Source organism: Rhea pennata, chromosome Z (assembly GCF_028389875.1).
Source record: "Rhea pennata isolate bPtePen1 chromosome Z, bPtePen1.pri, whole genome shotgun sequence".
NCBI classification, from domain to species: domain Eukaryota; kingdom Metazoa; phylum Chordata; class Aves; order Rheiformes; family Rheidae; genus Rhea; species Rhea pennata.
This window is the reverse complement of record NC_084702.1, coordinates 70,496,254-70,520,721: the sequence shown is the minus strand read 5'-3', so window position 1 is coordinate 70,520,721 and position 24,468 is coordinate 70,496,254. Positions and strand designations below refer to the sequence as shown.

The window sequence follows — 24,468 nt, the reverse complement described above, 5'->3', positions numbered from 1 at the left end:
CCCCTTCCCCCGCTTCCGCGGCGCCTCCGCAGGGCGCCCCGCGGGCCCGTGGCCGCCCCCGGCCCCCGGCCCCCCCCCCCCGGCCGGCAGCTGGGAACGCGCCAGGAGCCCCGCGAGTTATTAAAGCACGGGTTATTTTTAGAGGATCCTGGATCCGAAGGGATTGCATTTTTTTTTTTCTTTTTTTGCTCGCTGGACGTAGTTTTTTAATGCAGAAAGCGGCCGGGGGCTGCGTGGGGCGGCGGGGGGCGAGCGCCCACGGCACGCGGGCGAAGCCCTGCGGAGGTTTTTGCGAAGCGGCACCCAAACCGGGCCGGGAAGCGGCCGGTGGGGCCGCGGCGGTGCCGGAGGCGCCAGCAGCCCTGCAGAGGTGGGATGCTCAGATGGAGCGGGGTCTCCGGTGTCCCCGATGCAGCAATGTGGGTGTCCCCATGTCAGCCGCAGGCCTCGGATGTGCCCCAGCACAGGGCCACAAAGCTGCCCCTAGCCCACGGTCACCGGGGTGCCCCTAGTGCGGTGCCACCGAGGTGGTGTCACCGGGGTAAGCCCTAGTGCAGTGCCACCACCGTGCCCTTAACCCAGTGTCACTAGGGTGGCCCTAGTGCGGTGCCACCGAGCTGTCCCCAGCACAGTGCCACGGGAATGCCCTTCACTCAGAGCCGGCGGGGTGTCCGCAGCACCATACCACCAAGGTGTCCCCAGAGCAGCCCCTCCGAGGTGTCTGCAGTGCCATGCCCCCGAGGTGTCTGCAGCGCAGCGCCCCCAAAGTGTCCCCAGGAGAGTGCCACCAAGGTGTCCCCAGCACCATGCCACCAAGGTGTCCCCAGTGCAGCCCCACTGAGGGGTCCCCAGGACCATGTAACCAAGGTGTCCCTAGCGCAGCACCCCCGAGATGTCCCCAGCACAGCCCCACTGACGGGTCCCCAGCACCATGTCACCAAGGTTTCCCCAGCGCAGCGCCCCCGAGGTGTCCCCAGCACCATGTCACCGAGGTGTCCCCAGCGCAGCGCCCCCGAGGAGACCCCAGCATCATGTCACCGAGGTGTCCCCAGCACAGCGCCCCCGAGGTGTCCCCAGCACAGCGCCCCCGAGGAGACCCCAGCACCATGTCACCGAGGTGTCCCCAGCACAGCGCCCCAGAGGAGACCTCAGCACAGCGCCCCCGAGGAGACCCCAGCACCATGTCACCGAGGTGTCCTCAGCGCAGCGCCCCCGAGGAGACCCCAGCACCATGTCACCGAGGCGCCCCCAGCGCAGCGCCCCCGAGGTGTCCCCAGCGCAGCCCGCTGGGGCCGGGGGCCGGGGGGCGGCGGCGCGGGGCCGCCCCCCCGGGCGCTGCTCCCCGGCCGCTGGCCGCCCTGGCCCGGGCCTGTCCCTACAAGGTGCTGGCGGGCGGCGGGGGCGGCGCGGGGGCGGCCCCGCCGGCGCGGCCCCTCCCCGGCTCTTAGGCGGCGCGGCGCGGCGGGGGGCGCAGAGCCGCCGCCGCCACTGCCGCCCCGCGCCCCGCGCCCGCGCCCCGCCGCCCCGCCGCCATGGAGGCCATCAAGAAGAAGATGCAGATGCTGAAACTGGACAAGGAGAACGCCATCGACCGAGCCGAGCAGGCGGAGGCCGACAAGAAGCAGGCGGAGGACCGCTGCAAGCAGGTGGGCTCCCCGCGATGCCCCCACCCCACCCCCGACGTGGCCTGGGGACCCCGGCCTTAGGGGTGCCCACTGCTGGGGACCTCACTATGCAGGGTGCCCAGCCCTGGGAGCTTCACCCTGATGGGTGTCCTACCCTGAGAACCTCACCCCAATGGGTGTAGAGCCCTGGGAACCTCACCCGTCGGGGTGTCCAGCCCTAGGACCTCACCCCGATGGGTTTCCAGCCCTGGGACCTCACCCTGGCGGGTGTCCAGCCCTGGGAACCTCACCCCAACGAATGTTCAGCCTTAGGAACCTCACCCCAATGGGTGCGCAGCCCCAGGGACTTCACCCTGATGCATGTCCAGCTGTGGGGACCTCACCCCGTTGGGAGTTGAACTCTGGGAACCACTACCTTAGGAATACACCCCCCCTTCAGCACCTTGTCCTGCTGTGTTCCCAGCCCTGGGGACCTCACCTTTCCGAATGTCCAACGCTGGGGATCTCACCCTAAGGGGTGTCCAGTCCTGGAACCTCACCCCTCCCAGTATTCAACCCTGGGGTCCTCACCACTCCTGGTGTCCAGTCCTGAAGACCTCAGCCCACTGGGTGTCCAACCTGGGAGACCACTGCCATAGGGGTGCCCACTGTCAGGGACCTCACCCCACAGGGTAGCCAGTTCTGGAGATCTCACTCCTCATGGTGTCCACCCCTGAGGACCTCAGCCCACTGGGTGTACAGCAATGGGGACCCCTATCCTAATCAGTGCCCAGCCCTGGGGACCTGTGCTCCAGCCTGCTGCCCCGCCACTTGCTTCAGTCCCCCCTGGATGCCAGGCCATGCCTCGGTGGGACACCTCAGGGCCATCTCATCTCTGCCTCCCACCTCCTTATCCCTCTCCCACGGAGACCTTTGGGACAATGTGCTCCCATCCCAGATGCATGGAGAGGGAGATCTCAGTGCTCTCTGGTGCTGTGTCCCCCAGGTGGCACCTCAGTAGCCCCTAGCAGGGTGAGGAGGCCACCAACTCCTCATCCCCGTCAGGCTCAGGGATGCTGGATTCTGCTCCGCTCTGGGAACCCTGGTGGTCCCCAAGGACCTGCAGTTCCACAGCTGATGGAGTAATCATGTCCGTGTGCTCCCTTACTGTGCCACCCTGGTCTGTGCCACCCTGGGACGAGGGTGGCTGCCCCCCTCCAGCCCTGTGGGTACTGCCAGTCCCCTCGAGACCTCCAGCCTTATCCGGCCCCCCTGACCCTCGTGCTCCCATCCCTTCCCCAGCTGGAGGAGGAACAGCAGGGCCTGCAGAAGAAGCTGAAGGGCACGGAGGATGAGGTGGAGAAGTACTCCGAATCCGTCAAGGAGGCACAGGAGAAGCTGGAACAGGCAGAGAAGAAAGCTACAGACGTACGTAGGCTGGCCAGCAACCCCTCCCCTGCATGCGCACCAGGCCGGGGGGGGTGGCAGAGGAAGAGGGGAGCCTTATATGGAAAGCTTCTGTAGGGAAGACTGGCAGGATCCCATTCCTGGGACGCCGACCCTGAACCGGGCTGAACCGCGGCGGATGCTGGGCAGGGACCGGCCCGGGGCCGGCCGCGTGGCGGAGGCGCGCGGGGGGCACGGCGGTCGCTGTGCCGCTCGTGCGGTCGGTGCCGCCCGGCTCTGCCGGAGCTTCGTCGGCGGAGCGGAGCCGCCACCAGCCCGGCTCGCGCTCAGCCCCCGCGGCGCTGCCTGCGCCCCGAGCCCGACGGGGACAAGCGTCCCGAGCTGGGGCACCGTTCTCTGGGTGCACAACTGGGTGCGCACCTCCGGTACGGGTGTAGTGAAAGCACCGTGGCTCTTGTTGGGCTGCTGCAGGAAAGCAAAGAGGAGAGGAGAAATAGGAGCAGCTCTCGCCACGGCCGGCGGCCGGGGCAGCAGCACGCACCGGTTGCGGGGAAGGATGCTGGGGGCGCCCGGGGCCGCCCCTTCGGGGGCCGGTGTGCAGCCCTGCACCCTGGGAAGGGCACGGCCAGGAAGAGTTTTATTTAGTGCTGTGCCTGGTCTTTCTCCTGAGAAATGGATCCCACCGGGGAGATGATAGGAAGGTGTCGGAATCGGCCTGTGCCAGCCCGGGCTGAAGGGTGGAACAGCTGTGCCCGGCCGCGGGGAGCGGAGCGGGCTGTAACGACCTGCGGTGCCACACAGGGTATTTGACACCCTATAAATAAATCCTCCTTTCGATAGCCAGTCCTTCTCTGATGAAAGCCAACCCTGGAAACTGGAGGAGAAGCTAAAGGGGAGCTGTCTGGAGCGTGGCCAGCAGGGGCAGGGCCAGGCTTTTTAGGACTGAGAACGAAAAATTCAATCCCAGCTGGTTTAGGGAGCTAAATGGGGGAGATGCGTCAAATCTCCAAGGTGCCACCAAGGACAGGGGAGAGCAGACAAGGACGAGCAGTGGGAGCAGGAGTCCTTGGGGCGACTGGCTCCTCCGGGACTCCAAAAGACGCAGCGAAGGAGCAGGCAGGCAGGGTGGCCCCAGGGCAAGGAGGCGGCCGTGGCCCGGACTGGCCGTGTCCTGCTCAGGCACAGGGTCACCTGCGGCGGGGCTGAGCCGGTGCCCGCGCTGTGCTGTCTCCATCCGAGCCCCGCTCCACACCCCGTGCACGGTCGGCTGAGGGAAAGGGGTGCCCCGGGACGCGCAACCCTGCCTGCAAAACGCGCAGCCTGCCGGGCTGTGGCCCGCGCGCCGCCGGTGCCAACGCCTGAGCCCCGCCGGGGCCGGGCTCACCCGCACGGCAGGAGCTTGCAGGAGTTCATCCTGGGAAAGCTCCGGCTTTGCTTGTTGAGCTTTGGGGCTCACCCCGGTTTGATTAGATAGTAAAGCAGTGGAGATCCTCCGGAAAGGCGCGTTTACCCTGGCTGCCCCGAGCTGGGCAGGGTGGCTGCGCTGGGGCTGCGCTGGGCTGAGCGGGTGCGCGTGAGCCTGGGTCCAGGCGAGCCTGGTGTGCGGTCCCGCTGGGCGCGATGTGAGACTCCCAGGCACAGAGCTAGGAGGACGGGCAGGCGCCGGCTCCAGGAAGATGTCGGCTGTGGGGATGAGCGCACAGAGCGTGCAGGTCGCACCGGGCTACGCAGTGGCAGGGAGGGTGTTGCCCTGCTCAGGGTTCACAGCTGCTCGGAAAGTCTCCCGGGCTTTGGAAAAGGGAGGCCCATCCGGTGAGGCAGAGGCCCGGGAGCCCCGGACCCTTTCGAGAGAAGGGTCCAGAGGGGGAGGCAGGGCAAAGGGGAGAAGAAAATTCAAAATGCAGGCTTGGGAGAGCATCTGGGGTCCAAGCACGTGCGGGCAAGCACTCCCGTGGCACAGGGGCTGCCGGGCGCCCGGGGGAGGCCGCCCGGGAGCCCCGGGTGCGGGACGCTGGGAGCCGCCAGGGCTCCGCGGCAGGGAGCTGAACGTGCTGACAGCGCTAAGTGGTGCCTCCTCCACGGGGAGAGCGCTGCTGTCGGCTCCTCGAGGCGCAGCGCAGGCTGAAGGCCCGGGGCCGGCGGGCGTTAGAGGCGGTGCAGCCTCTAAGGGGAGATGCGGCGGGTCGCGGTATCCGCCGGCCGCCCGGCCCCGGTGCCCTGCGCGGGGCTGGCGTGCCGCAGCGAGCGCCCACGGAAATGCGAGCGCCGGCATTCCCAGGCCGTGATCCCCAAGGCTTCACCCGAGTTCCCGCCCCGGCGCTTTCCCAGGCTGCGACTTTGCTCTTATTTGGCGATTCCCCGAGCCAGTGGGAGGGAACGGGCTCTGCTGGGAAGTGACTGCATCCCTGGGTGGGGCCATTGCCGCATGCACCCGGCCGCCGCCAGGCCCCCGGCACCCAGGGCCCTGCGGGTCCCCAGGGTGCTGCAGGCCGGTGCCCTGCCCGGGCGAGCGGGATGGCCCCTGGGGACCAGGCTCCGGGCTCTGGTCCCCGGGGGGCTGCCCCAGAGCGGGCTCTGCCCCCCGGCACTCGGGGAATCGCCCACAGCCCCCGTGGGCAAAAGGCCAAGTGCCTCCCCTGCCCTGCAGAGCCTGGGGGCGGGCGACAGAGTTTGGGGCGCGCCTGGGCCCCTGCGGCTCCCCCGGTGCCTTCCCCCCTGGAGAAGACCTGCCTGGGCTCTTTCCCACCCGGCTGGTGGAGCTGGGTGGCACCAGGTGCCCAGACCAGGCGCGTGCTCTGGTGGGGGCACGGTGCACCCTGCCGTGGGGGCACCTTGTGCCCTGCCTGGGGGCACCGTGCCCCCTGCCCAGGGAGGAATCATGGACCCGCCCAAAGAGAGCACCTTGTGCCTTGCCTTGGGGAGGCATCGTGCACCCTGCCTGGAGGGGGGGCATCATGCACCCTGCCTGGGGAGGGGGCATCATGCACCCTGCTCCGGTGGAGGACATCATGCACCCTGCCTGGAAGGGGGGGGCATCGTGCACCCTGCCTGGAGAGGGGGGCATCGTGCACCCTGCTCTGGTGGGGGGCATCATGCACCCTGCCTGGAGGGGGGGGGCATCATGCACCCTGCCCAAGGGGGCATCGTGCACCCTGCCTGGGGAGGGGGCATCATGCACCCTGCTTGGGGGGGGGCATCACGCAGCCTGCCCGGGGGTGGGGGGGGCCGGTGTGCCACGCATGAGGGAGCAGCCTGCACCCTGACCGGGGGACCGTTGCAGGCCCAGGTCTGGTTGGGTCTGTGGCAGCTAGAGGAGGAGGAGGAGGAGGAGGAGGAGGAGGAGGAGGAGGAGGAGCAGGAAGGGATGGAGGCAGGGCGGGCGGCGGGAGCGGCCGCTGCCTGAGCGCTTCCTGCCCGAGCCAGCGCGGATCCACAAAGGGCTCCGCGGCGCGGCCTGCCCTGCGCTCCGCCGCCGCCGCCACGGGGCCATGGCCGGCATCAGCTCCATCGACGCCGTCAAGAAGAAGATCCAGAGCCTGCAGCAGGTGGCCGACGAGGCGGAGGAGCGCGCCGAGCACCTGCAGCGCGAGGCCGATGCCGAGCGGCAGGCCCGGGAGCGGGTAAGGCCAGCGCCGGGGCCGCCAGCCGGGCGGGCTGCCCGCGGCCGGGCGCGCTCCGGCGCCCGCGCATCCCCGCCGAGGCGTGCGGCCAGCAGCAGGAGAGCCCGGGCGCGCGCGGCACGGAGGCTCTCGGGCTCGGGCCGGTCCCGGGAGAGGCTCCGTCTGCAGCCTCGGCGCTGCACAAAGCATCCCGCGGCTGGGCCCTTGCCCGGCTTCCAGCGGGCTCCGCGGTCCCGGTGCCAGAGCAGCCGCGGAGCCGCCGGCTCCCGGGAACGTCCCCCGCGGGGACCCGCTGCCAGCAGGGCGGCATTTCCAGGCTTCGGCTCATTCCCGGCTTGGGGTTTTTTTTTTTGTTTTGTTTGGTTTGGTTTGGTTTTGTTTTTCTTTCCGATGCCTCCTCCTCTGCTCCGACATCCTGCCGATAGCGGGGGCGGCGCGGGCGGGTGCGGTGCCGGGGCCGCGCTCGCCGGGGCCGCGCGCGGAGGAAATGGCCCCTTCCTGCGGCGGCGGATCGCCTTCCCCGCTCGCCGCGCGCTGCCACTGCGAGAGCTCATGTTCCCGCGCGTCCGGCCGGGCAGCGCCCTGACCCACTTCGGGGCCGCCTGCCCCCCCTCCGCCCCATACACACCCTGGGAGGGGAGGAGAAAAAATTTAATTAATCATTAACCAACACGGCTGCCCCCCGCCCCGTCACGGGGCTGGCGGCCCCCCTGCCTGGCGCCGCGGGGCGGGTGCCCCCGGCGCGGCGCCGGGCGTGAGCGGGGGCTCGGCCGCCCGGCGCGCTGGGCGCGGGCCGGGGAGGGCGTCCCGGCGGAGAGCCTCCCGCCCCGCGCCGCTGCCGCCTCCGCCAACAGGAAACCCGCGAGCGGCTCCGCTCCCCCTTTCGGGAGCGAGCCCGCGCGGGGCGGTCCTGCGCCTTTACTCGCCGCTCCGCAGACCCCGACCGCCGTCCCCGCGGGAGCACGTCCCGGGAGCCGCGCGGGGGCCCGCCGGAGCGCCGGGGGCCGGGATGCGCCGGCGGGGGCGATACCGGCTGGGGTGATACCGGTGCTCGGTGATACCGGCCGGGATCCCGGCACGGGGGGGCTGTGCGACGGCAGAAAACGCTGCGCACGTGCGCATATACATCGACGCGCAACTTGTAATTAGCCGCCGGGACTCGTCAGCGCGGGCGAGCGAAGGGCTCCGCGGGGCGGGGGGCTGGTGCGGGGCGGATGTCCGGGCGGCAGCCGGCTGCCCGGGCCGTCCCCGCGCCGCAGCCCGGAGCGCCGGGGGGCCAGGCTGCCGCCCTCCCCGCCGCGGCGGCAGCGGCTCGCACCATCTCGCCCGGGCACCGGCCACGCTCGGTGGCTGGCGCCGTGCGGCGTGGGCATCTCTCGGCCCTTCCCGGCCAGGGGTGACCGCGGCGTTTCTTCTCCCCCCCAGGCCGAGGCCGAAGTGGCTTCTCTGAACCGCCGCATCCAGCTGGTGGAGGAGGAGCTGGACCGAGCCCAGGAGCGCCTGGCCACCGCCCTGCAGAAGCTGGAGGAGGCCGAGAAGGCGGCTGATGAGAGCGAGAGGTGCGCCGGGGAGTGCCGGGTCGGGGCACCCTGGGTCGCCGGCAGCCCCCTTCGTGCTGGGTGTCGCCCCGGGGATTCAGGGGGATCTGGGGCTCGGGTCTGGGGGGCAGGCAGGCCACCGGCGGGGCGCTGCCCTGCGAGGACTGCCAGCCCCACGCTGCGAGGGCAAACCCGCCTCCCTCAGCACCCCGTTTTTCTCAAATGACCTTCAGGGGGTTGTGTCAGTCTTCCTGCAAACCCCGAAGGGAGGGAGCGAGGCCACGGCACTGGGAAGGTCCCCAAAGAAGTGCGTTCTCTGAAATTTCCCGGGCACTCTTGAAAAATGTGGTCTGATGCTCACAAATATCAGGCGGTAGCTGAAGCCTGTTTTCCACCCCGGAGCAGACGCCTCCACTCGAGGGCTGAGCCGCAGCCCGGGCGGAGCTCCTGGCACCGAGGAACTGAGGTTGGCTTTTAGTAGCCGGAGCAGTGGAGCAGCCTTGTTCAAAAGACCACTGCGGAGGGTGTTTCCCCATCCTCCGGTGGCCACGGCGCAGCTGCTCGCAGTAATCTCGCCTCCCAAGCCAAAGCGATGCAGGTGGAGGGCATGGAGGTTTTATGGGTCTAGCAGCCACTGCCCAGGAGCTGCCTGGTGCCCAAACATGTCATCGTGTTCCTGATGTGACATGTTTCCTCGGCGATCAGTACAGCTGGGCTAGCGAAGTGTTTTGCATTGACCCGTCCAGGCAGCACGGACGGCTCCCCCGCCCCCCGCCGCAGTGTCCCTCCAGCACTGGGATCCTCGCTCTGGGAGGTGGCCGCGGGGTGGCCTTGGGGCCAGCTCCATCAGCACCCCGGCACGACCCTAACACACAGGGTGGCCGGCACATGCTGGTGTCCCCGGGCAATGTCCCTCATCTCCAGAGCAGCAGGACAGCGGGTTGGGACGTGGGTGGCAGGCGCGGAGCATGGGCCATCAGCCATGGCAATGACATCTTCTGGCTTGGACATTCCTCAGAGGCATGAAGGTCATCGAGAACAGGGCCATGAAGGACGAGGAGAAGATGGAGCTCCAGGAAATGCAGCTGAAGGAGGCGAAGCACATAGCCGAAGAGGCCGACCGCAAGTACGAGGAGGTGAGTGCAGCTTCCCGCGCCCGCCCTGTCCCCTGCCCACTGCCCGTGCACCCCGGTGGCCCTGGTGGCCCTGGTGGCCCCAGCCACTCCATCTGCCCCCCTGCACCTTGCCTCCCGGCCTGCCGGGGCTGACGCGCGCCTCTTGCTGCTCCAGGTCGCCCGCAAGCTGGTGGTCCTCGAGGGAGAGCTGGAGCGCTCGGAGGAGCGGGCCGAGGTGGCGGAGAGGTGAGTGGCGGCGCTGGCGGCGGCGGGGCGCCCCGCCGCAGCCCCAACCCCGGCAACCCCCCCCCGGCCCCCCAGCACACCCCCACCCCGCAGGCGCCGCGCTCCCGCGCGGGCTCAGGGACATCCCCTCCGCTCCGGCGTGGCTCGGCTCGGCACGGCACGGCACGGCGCGGCACAGCACGGCACGGCGCGGTCCGCAGCGGGGACGGGGGCCAGCTGGCCAGCCCGGAGCGCGCTTGACCCTGTTCTCTGCTCGGCCCCCCCGCCCCGGGGTGCCCCCTCTTCCCACCCCCAGCCGAGTGAGACAGTTGGAAGAAGAGCTGCGGACCATGGACCAGACTCTCAAATCCCTCATGGCCTCAGAGGAAGAGGTACTGCGGCGGGCGAGCGGGGAGCCGCGCGGCAGCCCCTCGCTCTCCGCCTCCGTCTCTCCAAGCCCGCGAGCCGCCTCTCTCCTCTCCTCTCCTCTCTGCGCCGCTGCCGCTGCCTCGGCCCCGGCCTCGCCACCCCTCCGCCCGGCCCCGCGCGCTGCGGCCCGCGCCCCGGGGACGGCGCCAGGCCGCGGCCCCGCGCCGTCTGCCCCCTTCCTCCGCTCCTCCGGCCCCGCTTCGCCTCCCGGAGCGGGAGCCCGGCTGCCGGGCGGCCGCGCCGAGGAGCCGCGAGGAACGGACGCGTCCCAGCAGCCGCCGCTCGCCGCCACCGTGCCTCTGCTCCTCTTCCGTCTGCGCTGGCTGTTTTTTTTCCCCCCTTTCTCAACTCGTTCTCTCTCTTTCTTTCTTGCCTCCCTCTCCGCACCTGCTCTGTCGGCTCCTCTCTGTCCTTCGCCCGCCCCTGTCCCCACTCCCCCACCTGATGGCCCCTGCTTGGGATGTAGTAAATGTGGTGACCTAGAGGAAGAGCTGAAAATTGTCACCAACAACTTGAAGTCCCTGGAGGCCCAAGCTGACAAGGTAGGAGCTGGCTGAGCTGGGGCCGGGAGAGGGGCCAGCCGGGCGGGGGGCCGGCGGGGGGCCGGGGCGACACGCAGCCGCCGCCGCGCCGCGTGGCTCACGGCGCCGTCTCTCTTCGCAGTACTCCACCAAGGAGGACAAGTACGAGGAGGAGATCAAGCTCCTAGGGGAAAAACTGAAGGAGGTAAGGGACTTGGGGCAGGGTCTCACCTTGGGGCAGGGTCTCGCTGCCGCCCCGCTGCCCCCCGGCTCCGGGCCGCGGAGCCTGCCCTTCGCGCCCGCGGCCCCCTCCTCTTTTCGGCCGCTGCGGCCGCACCGCGCGCGTCCCGCTTCGGCCCGCCGGGGACGCGGACCTGTTGTCCCGCTCCCGGGATGTGCGCGGGCTGCGGCTCGCGTGCTTGGAGCCGCGGTCGGCTGGCGGGGATCCGGACGGCGCCTCTGCCGCGCGGCGCGGGCCTGCAGCTCGTCCCCTCCGCCCTGTGCTCCTGCAGGCCGAGACCCGAGCAGAGTTTGCCGAGCGGTCTGTGGCGAAGCTGGAGAAAACCATCGATGACTTAGAAGGTAAAATTTCCTCACCTGCCCTCGCTCGTGGGGGAGCGCAGGCGGCCTGGGAAGGCCTGGGGGGGCCCTGCGGCGGCTGTGCCCCCCGTGGCACAGCCGGGGGGGGGAGCGCGAAGCACCCCGCAGGCAGCCCGGGCCGCGGGGCGGTCGCGGGTGGCCGGGATGGGGAAGGCTGCGATGCCGCGGGGATGAAGAGCTGCTGGGGGGGCTGTCATCTCCACCCCCACCCCCCCCAACCCCGCACCGGGACCACCTGCTGCCCCCCCACACAAACCCCCCTCCACCACCACCACCACCACCACCACCGCCATGCACAAACGGCGCACGGCGCTGCGCGCGCACGCTCCCACCGCGGCCCCCCCGCTCACCGCCGCTCTCTCGCCCCGCGTGCCGCCCGCCCCCCGCGCTGCTCCGCCGCCCCCCGCTCGCCCCCCGCCCGCAGACGAGGTGTACGCACAGAAGATGAAGTACAAAGCCATCAGCGAGGAGCTGGACAACGCGCTGAACGACATCACCTCCCTCTGAGCCCCCGCCGGCCGCCGGCACCGCTCCACCCCCCCACCCGCCCACCGCTCGCCTGCCCTGCCTGCCCCCCAGCTCCTCCTGCCCCCCGGCCCTGCTCTGCCCCTCCGCGGCGCCGGGAGCCAGCCCCAGGCCGCCCCTCTTCGGGGGGGAGGCGGAGGACTAGCTGCTTTTGGGAATGTGCTGCGCGGGCCCGGGCAGAGCGCAGGTGCTTCCCGCGGCGGGCCGGGAGCCGTGACGGGCCGGGAGCCGTGGCGGGGCAGACCTGGGCCGAGGATCGCTTCGCTCCAGCCTCGTGCTCCTTGGCTCCCACTGGCGCTGGGGAGCGGGGTGGGGGTCCCAGTGCTGCAAACGACCTCCAGGACCGGGGATGGGGGGTGGGGGGGCAGCCTGCCCCCCCGCAACGATCCTCGCAGCGAAGCCGCCCCGGCGCCACCCTCCGAGGCACGGGGTTGCTACGGGGGGGGGGGGGGTGCAGCAGCCCCCACGGCAGAGTGGGCAGGAGGGCTCGGCCCCGAGCAGCCCCCCCCAGGCAGGCAGGCAGCCCCTGCTCCCGCCCTCCCCCCTGCCTCCCGCCTGTCCTCTGCACATCGCTGTTCAGTTTGCATTTCATGACTCTTTTTTTCTGTTCTGTTCTGTCCCTCCGGGTTGGTCTCAATAAAGCGTTTCCTCTCCTCCGTTTCTCCTTTGTTTTCTTCATGCCGCTCTGGTTTTCCACTCTCATCCCTCATTTCCTGCCTGTCTCACGCGGGTGCCGGCAGCCGGGCGGCAGGAGGTGTTTGCACGCAGCTCGCAGCCGCGGCGCCGCCGGGACCTCCTCAGGTGGGGGAGCCCCGAGAGCGGCGCCGAGCGGCGAGGCCGAGCCGGCCGGGCCCTTTGGGCCTGCGCCTGGGGCCGTCGGCCCTCCGCACCCCTCCGGCTCTCGGGCACCGCTTTCCTCATCTTTTGCCTCCTTCCAAGTCCTGCTCTCCATCACTCTCGTGGCCTGCAGTAGGGTTAGACCCGGTCCAGTCCCTTCCCCAGTGACGCTCTAAGACGTTGCCTGCAAACAGCAGCGTCGCAGCCCTGGCATCTCTCGCATCGCCCTTCCCTGCCGGAGGGGCTGACCTGATCCTTCAGTGGCGATTCCCGGCCCTCAAAGGGTCCCAGCTTCAGTGGATCATCCTCCACCTCCTCCTTCCTCGGCATCATACCCTGCCCCTCCACCCCTTCCCCAAGCAGATGGGCCCAAGGCCCTGTCCCTGCCCTGGGACCTGCCATCTCCCCAGCTCGTCCCCGCTGCCCGCTGGGCCACCGCCGCTGCAGGGTTTCCACCGCGGTCTCTTGCTGGGGAGTGCTGTCTCTTTTCGCTAACTCTTCTTTCTCTCTCTCTTCCCCTCTGCTGCGCTGATGTCTTCATTTTCTCTAGAGCGCTCAAGGCAGGAGGCCGAGAAAAACCGTGTTCTCACTAACGAACTGCGGGTCATCCTTACCGAACTTAACAACTGAGCTGCCGCAGCCCACGCCTGCTCCCACCGCGCAGCCCGCGACCGCGGGGCTGCTGCGCGCTCCGCTCCCCATCCCCCCCACCCCGGGCCGCGCGCGGGGCGCTCCGGGCCCCGGCTGCTCCCCGGCCCCGTTGCGGCCAGCCTGGGTCGGGGCTGGCGGTCGCTGCTCCCTCGCCGCTGCAGCTAAGTGGTGCGCGGAGCAGGGACGGCCGGGCCGCGGCCTCCCGCCCCGGGGTAGCTCCCTGCTCAGCCCCTCCATAGCTGATCTGTTTTCCCCGGGGGAGGAAGGAGGGTTTTCGCAATGTCCTGGGACACCCATGTCGTGATGGCCGTCCCTTGGCATCAGCTTGGCCCCGCCAGGGAGGGACGCGGTGGCCTGTGTATTGCTGCCTTCCTCCCATCCTCGCAGGGCCCGGGGGGCCCAGCCTCTTCCTCGGTACTCCGGTCATCCCAAACAGCGCAGGGAGGACTGCCCTCCGAGCAGGGGGGACAGAGCTGGGGCCCAGGCAGCCCCCCGCTGCGCCAGGCCCGGGGAGGGGGCAGAGCCCGGCTGGGAGCTCTGGGAGATGAGGCTGGGGTAGCAGTGCAGGGGCCTGGCCAGCAGAGCTCAAGGTCCCAGCCCCGTCTCTCGAAGGAGGAGGAGGATGCAGTTGGGAAGCGAGAGCCGGGGAGGCTCTGGCCGGCGGAGCTTGTCCCCGCAGCCACATCAGCTCTGCTCTTTCTCTGTGCTGTCCCTCCGCCCGTCCTCCTGGGCTGCTGTCTCACTCCTGTTCCTCACGGAGCACCGCTGGCTTACGAAGCAGGCACTGCTTCTCCTCTTTCTCTGGCCAAGGGTTCGCACACGTGTCTGTAGCCAGCCAGCCGCAGTAGTGAAGACCCGGGGTAGGCCGTTTTGTGGAAATCGCGGGGCTGCGCAAGGCTGCGTCACGCAGCCGGCCGCTGAGCGTGCCTGGGGCCGCGGGGTGCGGCAGGAGGATGAGAGAGGCCGAAGAGCAGGGATCGCCTGGCCCCAGAGACTGGCCTGGCTGGCCTGGCCACCCTAGCATGTCCCTGAGCGAGTGGGCTCATCCCTGCCGGCACCAGGGCTGCTTGCGCGGACTCTGCTCCGCAGGGAGGTCCCACTCTGCTGGATGCTGTTGCCGTACTGAGATGTCCATTTGTGTGCGTGTGTCTGTGCTTGGTGTCGTGTGCGTGGGTCTGTCTGTGCCTGGGTGTGGTTGGCCTGTGTCCACGTGCGTGTGACTGGCTGCGTGTGGCTGTGTCCCCCTTGTGTTCACAGAGAGTCTGGCCAGTGCCAAAGAGGAGAACGTTGGCATCCACCAGGTCCTGGACCAGACCTTGTTGGAGCTGAACAACCTCTGAGCTGCCTGGGGAGCTCCCGTCCCTCTTCCCTACCCCACACTTGCACCCCACTGGCATGCTCTGGACGTCATCAGCTGAACTGCATCTTGGCCAAATCCACGCATCCATTGAGAAGGGAAACCCTGCAGCCTTACACCGTGGCTCAAGGGTGTCTTGTCTGTGCACAGCCAGAATGGCTCTGTCCTGTCTTCATGTTCAAATATTAAAGCAGTTTGACAAGATGGATGAGTATGCTTAGTCCTTGTGGGTGTGTATGGACACTAGGAGATGTGGGTTTGGGGAGGGGGGGAATCTCCCTGCCTTGATCTCACGGAGGCTCTGGACCTTGCTATGGGGTGGGTAGTGCAGTTGGATGCCCACCTCGGCCTTGGAGGGCTGGGAGTGATGATGTGCGTAGTTTGGGCTGCGTTCCCACATTTCCAGCTCTTCCTTGGCACATGCGTGATGCACAGCCTTAAGAAAGGAAACTCAAAGTCCAAACTGACCACCCTTCGACCAGGTGCACACTGATACCTCACTAGTGTGTCCCCTACCACAACCGCCACGTTACCTGCCTGGCACTTGGGAAGCCATGCAGGCACTGACCTCTCTGTGGAGCCTGCTGCACGGTTCAGGCTGAAGTCACAGTCTAAGCACGTAAACCGGTGTGCGTCCACACACGTGCGCGTGCTATTGCTTGTCAGTGTCTTCAGGTCTGCAGTTAGCTGCTTACCCTGCAAACTGGTTGTATTTCCCATTGCCAGGCACTGAACCCCCCCTCGGGGACAGCTGCCTAATCTAAACTAGCAGACGGTAGTACAGCAGGCGTCCCTGAAGCGCTCAGGGAGTTTCCTCCCGGTCTGTTCCTTTTTCCCTTAGATAAAGAGTGACAGGATGTGTCTCCTCGCTGACACCGAGAAAGGGAGGCGGCTCCCCTGGAGATGCCCGGGAGACCCGATCCCGTTCTGCCCTCTGGTTGGGGCCCCTCCACGACCAGCGCCGAGCGCCGGTGTCCCGGGCCAGCAGGCGGATGTCCCTCTACAAGCAGAGCCTCCAGCCGCCGGGAAACACCGGCAGGAGTCACGCCGACCCCCGGGCGAGCCGGGCGGCTGGCAGCGATCGCTCCGGCCATCCGCTTTCCTTCACTCGCTGCACCGCTCGCAGCTCAGGAAAGGCGCGGGGTGAGACCTTCCCACCTCCTTCCTGCCCAGGTGCGGCCGCACTCCGCTCCCCGCCCAGGCCCGGCTCTGCTCCGCGGCTCTGCACACCGCATCCCGGCGCTCCCGCGGCGCGCAGGGTGCTCGGCCACCCCACGGCACGTCTCCCCTCCCGGGGCCCCGGGCAGCCCGGGGGGGTTTGGAGCCGCTCGCTGCCCCGCGGCGGTTTTACAGGGCGCTGCCTCCTTCCGGGCCGCGGAAAGCCCGACCGCCCGCGCTCCCGCCCCGCCGCGGCCCCGGCGGCGCTTCCCCGGCGGCGCTCCCCGCCCGCCCCGGCGATGCGGCCGCCTGGCCACGCCCCCGCCGCCTGGCCACGCCCCCGCCGCCTGGCCACGCCCCCGCCGCCTGGCCACGCCCCCGGCGCTGCGCTTCCGGCGGCGGCGCAGCGCGCATGCGGCGGCGGGCTGACGTCACGGCGGTCCCGGAAGGGCGGCGGGCGCGGCGGGGCCGGGCCGGGCCGGGCCGGGCCGAGCGGAGCGGAGCGGTCCCGTCCCGTCCCGTCCCGTCCGGGCCGCTCCGGGCCGCGGCGGCGCCATGACGCTCGCCGTCTTCTTCGGGTGCACCTTCATCGCCTTCGGGCCGGCGCTCGGCCTCTTCCTCTTCACCATCGCCCGCGACCCGCTGCGCATCATCATCCTCATCGCCGGGTCAGTCCCGCCCCGCCGCGCCCCGCCCGGGGCCCCCGCGGCCCGGCGCCGCGCTGCCGCCGCCCGCCCGGCCCCGGCCACAGCCACCGCAGGGGCGCCGGCACCCGGGCCGGGACCAGCCCGGGCGTGGCGGCGGCTCGGGCACCGGTGCCAGTACTGGTAACCAGCCGGGGCATGGCATGGCAGCGCCCACGCTGGGGGTGCTGGTGCCGGTACTGGCAGCACCGGCACAGCAGTGGTGCCGATACCACTGCGCGTGGCAGGGGGCTGCTGCCAGTATCGGTACCAACACAGAAGGGGGCCGGCACAGCACTGGTGCCACTGTCAGCACAGGCATGGCGCTGGTGCCGGTATCAGTGTGGTGCTGGTGCCTGTCTTGGTGCAGGTAGAACAGGAGCACAAGGGGTGCAAGCCCAGCCCTAGTACCACTAGCAGAATGGGCACGGTGCTGGCACGAGCACCAGGACAGCACTGGTGCCAGTATAAGCACGACAGAGGTGCTGGTGCTGGAGGCACCTACTGGGTGCAGGCAAAGTACTAGTATTGCTGTCAGCATTGGTAGCAGCACAGGAGGGGCAGCAGTACTGGTGTGGCACCAGTACCGGCAGTCACAGAGGGCACAGGCACAGCCTGGTACCAGCACTGACACAGGTGAGACACCTCGGCAAAGGCACAAGCAAAACACCGGTACTGGTACCTTGTGGGGACGGTGCCGGTGCTGGCGTGGCGGTAGCACAGGCATGGCACCAGTGCTGGCACAGCCACCGGGCATGCAGGCTGGCTGCAGGTGGGCACCGGTGCATCGCAGGCCGTGGGCACGCTGTGCTAGATGGCTCTGAGCCCGACTGCGCGTGTGGCTGGTGCCGCTGCTGGGTGCGGTGGTGGACGCGAGGTCGGTGCACGCCCTGCTGCTGGGCGGGTGGGCAAGACCCTTAGGTTGGGGTGTCCCTTCCTGAGCTGGGATTGGCCCTGGGAATCTCCTGCCCATGATCCCTGCCATGGGGACATCATCTCTTGCAGTGGGGGCTCTGCTGTGCCATGAGCACAGGAGAGGCACGGCCCGTTCCTGAGGTTTGGGTGACACCTGAGGACCTCACTGGTGACCCAGGCGGGGAGGTGGCGGGGTGCCATGCCATGTGCCTCTGCTTCCCTGGGGCCTGTGCTGCCAAGCACAGTCATGCTGGGAGTCCTTCGTGTCCGTGCTTGGCCACGGGGCAGTCCCTGGGAGGACAGAGGGCAGCAGGGAACCAGGTCAGTGCGTCTGTGTGGCCTGGCAGCGTTACAGCTGAGCACCGCGGAGGCAGGACAACCGGGTCGGGGCAGCGAGGAGCAGGCTCTCGGCCCAGGTCTTTGTCCAGGCCGAGGTACAACCTGTCCGGCCCCTGGGGCCTGTGTGCAAAGCACTGTGTTCGAGAATTTTTTGTGTACTTGCCTGGTGTAAAGCATGCCTTACAGCGCAGGACTGGCCTCCTGGAAGGACAAACCTAGCCTTGTGGAGGAAGACACTTGCTGTTTTCTAGCAGTCCTGCCTGGAGCACGCAGGGAATATAGTCTCCACTCAACTTAGGCCTGCAGCAGAAAGTATGTATTGGACCTGACAGGAGCCTCGTGGCACAGGACAGTGGTTATCCCCAGCCCAGACACCTTCTCACATGGTGCAAAGCCAGGGATCTCCGCAGATGTACACCAGCTGTGTCTGCCCACCACCAGGCACTGTCTGCACTGCTTGGACACATAAAGAAGATCTTTTGCCTGAGGCAGAAATTACCTCCTTGAAGTCCAGAGCAAATGCTCTTTGTTTAGCAGCCTCTCTCTCTCTCTTTCAGGGCTTTTTTCTGGCTGGTCTCACTGCTGCTCTCCTCCCTGATCTGGTTTATCGCTGTAAAAGCCAGTGACCCCAATGATGAACCATTGCAGAAGGGGCTCTTGATATTTGGGGTGATGTTTTCTGTGCTGCTGCAGGAGGCCTTCCGGTTTCTGTACTACAAACTGCTCAGGTAAGGGACATAGCATTAGCCTGGCATGAGTGGGAGGGTCTCCTGTGACCCAGCTGGTTCTGGGTTTGCCATCTCACTGTGGCTTGGCCAGAGGATGTCAGTGCTTCCTGTCTGCTCGGATGTCCTTTGGAGCCCCATGGCCATACCCGGAGAGGCAGCTTGAATTTACCCTGGGCCTCAGTGAGTCCTGGGCTGGTCCTGGAATCTGGGGATGGGGTGGTATTGCCCTTCCTCTGCTGCTTCTCTCTGCATCCTGCGCCTGTGCTCTGCTCAGGTTCTCAGACAGCATTTTTTTAGGAGACTAAGACTCTTATAGCTAAAATCTCTGTGTCAAAGCTAGGTCAGTCCATTAACATCGAGTGTAGCTCTGGTAGAGGAGAAAAGTCACTCTGAGGTCTGGAGAACTGATGCCTGAACTGTCTGACATTGTCTCCTTTAATTCAGGGCAGGGAGTCTGTGACTTTAAGCTGTTACAGGATGTGTAGTATCTTTTCTGTCCTGCCTTCCCAGCAGGCTGTTTTGACTAGATTCAAGAGTGCTCCCATAGCTTGGACAAATGCCTGTGGGTTGCCAGACAGGAAAACTGCTGTGCTGTGTGGATGAAGAAGGGATGTGGATCTACCCCCACGTTCCAGCAAGTCTTGTTCTTTTCTTAGAGATGTCTTTTTCCTTGCTTCAGCAGGAACAGCCTGAAGGTGATTTCAGGGCTCTGCCTCTTCCGAGGAGCGTGTCTTGGCTGGTACAATGTTACATTGTTTGCAAGCCAGTGTTACACCCTGTGTTATCATCAGAGCTAAATGGCTCAGGCCTAGGGAAGTGGCAGTGAATTGTGTAATAGTGTTGCCTGTGGGAGAGAGACCCACAGCAGTGCCTACAGCTCTGTCACCTTCAGGTTTGGGTGTCAGGTTCAAGATGCTTTGATGACTCCCCTCCTGAGGGGATATCACTATCCTGAGGGATAGTGATAACATGGCTGGAGTGGTTTGTTTCCCCTGAGCCTTGACTGAGAAACATTAATTCTGGATGTTCTGAGGGGACTTGGGGATTGTCCCTCACCATCAGGTCAGAGGCCAGGCTTCCTGGTCAGGGTCAGCTCTGTGTAGCTGGGAGTCAGGGCAGCACCGTTGGAGGACCATGCCTGCAACGCCGTGTGTCCCTGGGGCAGGGAGAGGAGCCTTAGGACTGGGTTTTCATGGGAGTTTCTGCCCCATCTGGCTCAGAGATATGAGCTGTTCTGCTAGGAATTGCTTTGCCCCTTCCTTAAGTAGGAAAGCTTCTTTGCAGGTGTCAAGGCCAGCAGGAGCTGTTCCAGCAACCTGCACTTGGGTGTTAAATAGCCTAGAGTCTTCCCCAGAGCCTCCTGGCTCTGCCCTGTATGTCTGTGACGGGAAGGCCAGCCCTCAGGGCCTAGCTTCTCCTGCAGGCACGTCCCCTTTGGGTTGGATCCTGAGCCAGGGCTGCCCTGCCAGCTGCTCTGTGCCCAGCTCCAGGACTGAGATAAAGAGCCCCAGGGTGGTAGTGGCAGCCAGTGAATCTGCCGGAGGTGGGGGAGCAGGACTGCCAGCAAGGCGTGCTGGAGCACAGCATCTCACCAAAGCAAGCCCTGACTCCTGATGCTGCATCCTCCGTGCCCCATTACAGAGGCCACACCTGGGCTCAGCCCCCCAGTGACGAGCCTCCGGTGTGACCTCAGCCTCCCTCCTGCGGCAGGAGAGCCCGCTGGAGCCTAGGACAGTCAGTCTGGCAGTGCGGCGGCGTTGTTGCTTGGGTGGTGCATCGCTATCGGTAACTGCCTCTGCCCCATGCCCGGCATCCTGTCCAGCCCAGGACAAAGTCTAGGCCCAGCCTCAGAAAATCTCTGCCTTCCTGGGTGCTGCCGGGCGGGAGTGCAGGGATCCCTGCTGCCTGCGGGGCTGAGCGCGCGTTGCAGGCTGTGTGCTGCGCCGGTGCTTTGGGACAGGCAGACACTGCCCAGGGCAGCCTGTGGAGCTGGACAGAGGGAGGCGGCGCCGGGATCCCTGCGATCCTTGCCTTGCCGGCTGGCTGCGCACAACCATTCCCTAGTCATAGTGCCGTGCAGGGAGTAAGCATACAGGAAGAGCTGGGAACAAGAGAAGGGCAGGGAGAGAGTGATAGCCTTGGGACAAGGGGCTTGGGAGAGGTCTGGGCTCTGGTAGGGGTGTCTGTAGGAGCAGCGCCAGTTGTTCAGCCAGTGGTTGGTATGTGAGTTCACACCATTCACTACAGCAAGGCATTGCTGTCGCCAGGAAGGCAGAGGGTAGCAGAGATCCATGGATTACTCTCTGCAACGTGTATATATAGCATTGTGTTTATTCTGCAGAAGTCCAGCAAATTCTAGTGTTGCTAGTGCTGCTTTCTTCCTCCAGGCTGAAGAGGCTTTTGGTATTTCTTCTTACCCACCAGAGCTGATAAAATTTGTCAAGCCAGGCTCCCAGTCGCTCCTCCAAAGCAGTTTTTCTATCTCTTTGAGCTCTTCTCTGCACCCTCCCTATTTTTTTGACATCTTCTAAAAATACAAATGCAAAGACCGGGTGCGGTTTCGTGGGTGTGTACCTCCTGTCTCTGTATCAGTACTGTCCTCTGCAGCCTCGTGCAGGGATGCTGCCCATTTTGCCCACAGCACTCTGCTTTCCCCTACACTTGGTCTGTAGGGTTGGTTTTCATTCATCTTCCTATGTGGAAAATATTTGTGTTTGGCTTCGCTAATGTATGGCTTTTTGTGCATGGTTTGTCAGGCAATTAGGGAGGTCCCACAGATACTCTCCATGGTGGTTTTCACAGCTGCTGCCAGTTCAGTAATGGGAACACACGGGAGTGCTGATCCCAATGCCCTCAGTCGGCACTCCTTGCTGAGATTCATCAGCCAAGTCATAAATGTTTATTGCTGTGTTCTGGTGATAGGCAAATTGCCAGTCAATCAATCAATCAGTCTTAGTGTCACTGAGCATGAAGTCAGGTGTCTGACAGAGACCTGCACCCTTCCTTCTGCAAGATTATGAAGAGGGTGGGTTGGTGCAGGATAAAATCTTGGCTCGCTGCCCAGTTAGTCCTTGGTGCTACAGCCGTGCCGTGCTGTTCTGTGCTGTGCGCCAACATGCTCTTCCCTCCGCAGGAAGGCTATTGAAGGGCTGGTGGCCCTCAGCGAAGATGGCTGCTCCCCGATTTCCATCCAGCAAATGGCATATGGTGAGTGGCAGGTAGAGCGGGACACCCTAAATGTGGAGCCAGAGGTGGCCCCACAGGGTGAACCTGGGCCATAGGGCAGCGCTGGGCCTCTTGCCAAGAGGAAAGGGAGGTTTCTCATGCTGAAGCAGGCTGGTGTCTAGAGGGACTGGGGGATGTCTGGGCGTGGGTGGCCCTGGGAGGCTGCAGGAGCCATGAGCTCAAGGCCTTATAGTGTCTCTGTCCTGGCAGTGGCTGGTGTGGGCTTTGGGCTCATGAGCGGTGCCTTCTCCATGATCAATCTCCTGGCAGACGCACTAGGGCCTGGCACTGTGGGGATCTATGGGGACTCACAGCTCTACTTCCTGACCTCAGGTGAGTGGCAGGCCTGACCCTTCTCCCATGTGTCCACCACCTCCACTGCACCCCGTCATGGAGGTGTGCAGCCCCATGAGTGATAGGCTTAGCCCTCAGTCCTCTCCCCTTCATCCTGCACTTTGTTACCATTCTCCATACCCCCCTTTTAGCCCCTTAGAGCTCCCACCTGCAACATCAGTCTGTGCAAAACCCTTTTCTCTGTGCTCTGCTACCCTCCTTGCTCCTGTCCCCAATCCCACACTCAGGGTGTGCCCATGTGCTTGCTAGTTCAGCCACCACTCCTCTTTCCTGGCCTGGCTCTTCTCCACCCAGCCTAAGCTGGCAGGTTGGGGCGGGTGACTCTCCTGTGACTGCCCTCTCTGCTGCTCCCTGCAGCCTTTATGACCATGGTGCTGATTTTCCTTCACACCTTCTGGGGAATCCTCTTTTTCCACGGCTGTGAGAACCGGCGCTGGTGGGAGATTGCGGCTGTCGTTGTCATGCACCTTGCTGTTTCGGGATCAGTGAGTATCGGAGCAAAGGCTTGTGCCAGGGGCCTGTATTCAGAGATGGCTTTGGTGTGTGTTGGTCCCCATGCCCAAGGAGGAACAGCCTTTGACACCAGCAAAGCTGCTGGTGTTTGGGTACTTGCATCCAGCCCCACATGGGATGGGCCCTTGACAAAGGCAAATGGCTGCAGCTGGTTTTCCCTGCCCTGGTACTCCACCGGCTTGTGGAGCTGAGATGCTGCCATGTGTGCCCACCCCATCGCAACGCCCCACCAGAACTGCTGCGCGAAGGGGAAGAGAGAGGAGCAAGACATGATGATGGCTGTGTCCAAAGGCCAGGGCTTGGGAGATCCCCCTCCCGCCTGCTCACCCCTTCCCTATCCTGCCTCTCTTCCTCAGACGTTTTGCAACCCCTTGTACGTGGGCAGCCTGGTGCCCTCCTATGTGCTGATGGCTATCGCCGCCACCTGGGCTTACCTGCTCTCAGGGGGATCTGCCCAGAACGTGCGTCGTTTCCTGCTCTGTAAGTCCTGCTCTGTAACGGGGACTTGGTAGCTGGCTGGGCTGGTCCCTTCTGGGCTACTGGGAGGAACTGGGCCAGTGCTGGGAGTTGGGGTTGTCTTAGTCAGAGGCTGGAGCGAGGATGTGATCCTCTTCACTACCACAGATGGGTTAGGGAACTCTGCAGTTTGGGGCCTTAGCTGAGTTGTTGCCTTTCCTACGAGAAATGGATGGGGTAAGAAATTGGGTGAAAACTGACCCCTCTCTTTGTTCCTGTAGGTTTACAGAGTGGAGGCAGCCCCCAGCCAGGATCCTGAGGCCCTGTAGGATGTTCCTGTCCCCAGCTGCCCCTTGCCCTCCCCTCCGTTCTGTCGGCGAGAGTGGCCGTCACCTTCTCTGCAATATATTTTCTCCTGGAATGGCGGACACCGGCCAGGCCCTGCAGGGCAGGCGCTCCGGTCCCGCTGCAGCAGCCAGCAGATCGTCATCGCCGGGGCTGGTTCGCTCCTCTGCCCCTTTGGGAGCCCCCCACGGAACAACCCTCTTTGGGGGACTCGGCTTTGCTGGCCCTGTCATGCTGCAACTGAAGGCCCTGGGAAAGATGTTACCTTGGACTGCCTGAGGCCAAGAAACCCATTGCTTCTGCCCCCTCCACAGAAGATGTGCTGTCCCCAGTGCTGGAGGAAAACGCTCCTCCTCCTCCCCTGGGGTGGAGGAAGCAGCCTTGCAGAACACTGTCATGCCCTGGGCTGGGGCCAAATGCTGTGGTGCTACTTTCCCCACCTCTTTGCCCAGGCTTGCTGCGCTGGGAGATGTGGCCCTGGTGCTGGACTGCGGTAGCTGCAGTGAGCTGACATCCCAGCATGGGTAGCAAAAGGGCAGGGGAGGATGGTGGTAAGGTGCAGGGCACCGCTGGCGTAGGGGGTAGGAGGGAGCTGAAGCTACCTGGGGCAGGAGGAGGGTTTGGGCAGATGGTTCCTGCAATGTCTGGCAAACGTGGACCTGGCTGCAGAGTGGCTGAGGGCTCAGGCTCAGGTGCTAGCACAGCTTGGGGTTGGGGTGGGAAGGGGAGGTCAGGGGACCATTCCAGTGGGATCATTGCCCTCTCCTAGGGTTGGAGGGGGATTTTTTTCAGATGGGCATCAGCCCTGAGGATGTGCTACAGGACTGGGAGGTAGAAATTGCCATCAGGCTCAGGGCTGAGAATGTGGTTTTGTCCACAGTGGGCTTTTATACCAATAAAGAAAAGTACCATACGTGACTGGAGTTGCGTGTGGCTGCCAGTGGTACCTTCCGTGGGCAGGGTGCAAGCACGCGGTAGCAGCAGCTCCCCCGGGTGTGACTGGACGGGGAGCTAGCACAGCAGAGTTGCAGCTGTGGACTCGCCTGCAGAGCCAGTGTCTCCTGCATGCCAGTGCCAGGTGCTACCTGCTAGGCAGCTGTGCTCATGGCAGAGGACCCAAGGGTGGCTTTAGCTATGTGATACAGTTTTGTCCTTCCAACGGCCAAGGAACTGGAGGAGCTTTGGGTTTTTTTGTGGAAGGCAGACCTGGTTCTGCTCTATAGTGCTCCCACAACTGCCTTGAAGCCTTGCTCCTGCTCTGTCCCTCCTAACATGGGCTAGGCCCTGAGCTTTTCCACTCCTCAGCCCTTTTCCCAGCCATGC

The 24,468-nt window shown here is 65.6% G+C and overlaps 2 protein-coding genes across 7 annotated transcripts; both read left to right on the top strand.

Annotated features, from left to right (window-relative positions):
• Window positions 1–1,472: 1,472 nt before the first annotated feature.
• Window positions 1,473–14,633, top strand: TPM2 (tropomyosin 2). 6 transcript variants are annotated; one of them, XM_062600306.1, is made up of 9 exons: window positions 1,473–1,646; window positions 2,907–3,032; window positions 8,057–8,190; window positions 9,188–9,305; window positions 9,460–9,530; window positions 9,826–9,901; window positions 10,602–10,664; window positions 10,972–11,041; window positions 14,330–14,633. In XM_062600306.1, exons 1-9 carry the CDS (start codon window positions 1,533–1,535, stop codon window positions 14,410–14,412), a joined length of 855 nt encoding a protein of 284 aa, XP_062456290.1. In that variant the 5' UTR covers window positions 1,473–1,532; the 3' UTR covers window positions 14,413–14,633. The 6 variants fall into 6 exon arrangements, with proteins under 6 accessions (XP_062456290.1, XP_062456292.1, XP_062456293.1 ...); XM_062600308.1 differs by lacking the exon at window positions 14,330–14,633 and adding an exon at window positions 12,972–13,118; XM_062600309.1 differs by lacking the exon at window positions 14,330–14,633 and adding an exon at window positions 11,484–11,657.
• A 1,403-nt stretch (window positions 14,634–16,036) lies between these two features.
• LOC134153339 (gamma-secretase subunit Aph-1b-like) lies at window positions 16,037–24,068 on the top strand. Its single transcript, XM_062599454.1, has 7 exons — window positions 16,037–16,255; window positions 18,082–18,252; window positions 21,386–21,459; window positions 21,688–21,810; window positions 22,189–22,316; window positions 22,701–22,824; window positions 23,082–24,068. The coding sequence occupies exons 1-7, from the start codon at window positions 16,143–16,145 to the stop codon at window positions 23,117–23,119; spliced, it is 771 nt and encodes a 256-aa protein (XP_062455438.1). The 5' UTR covers window positions 16,037–16,142; the 3' UTR covers window positions 23,120–24,068.
• The last annotated feature ends 400 nt before the right edge of the window (window positions 24,069–24,468 follow it).

Bases quoted from the DNA above. Each gene is read 5' to 3' on its own strand.
- LOC134153339 (XM_062599454.1), top strand. From the start codon at position 16,143: ATGACGCTCGCCGTCTTCTTCGGGTGCACCTTCATCGCCTTCGGGCCG. The intron at 16,256-18,081 runs GTCAGTCCCGCC...TCTCTCTTTCAG, and splicing joins ATCATCATCCTCATCGCCGG to GGCTTTTTTCTGGCTGGTCT. The intron at 21,460-21,687 runs GTGAGTGGCAGG...CTGTCCTGGCAG, and splicing joins CATCCAGCAAATGGCATATG to TGGCTGGTGTGGGCTTTGGG.
- TPM2 (XM_062600306.1), top strand. From the start codon at position 1,533: ATGGAGGCCATCAAGAAGAAGATGCAGATGCTGAAACTGGACAAGGAG. The intron at 9,306-9,459 runs GTGAGTGCAGCT...TTGCTGCTCCAG, and splicing joins CCGACCGCAAGTACGAGGAG to GTCGCCCGCAAGCTGGTGGT. The intron at 9,531-9,825 runs GTGAGTGGCGGC...TCCCACCCCCAG, and splicing joins CGGGCCGAGGTGGCGGAGAG to CCGAGTGAGACAGTTGGAAG.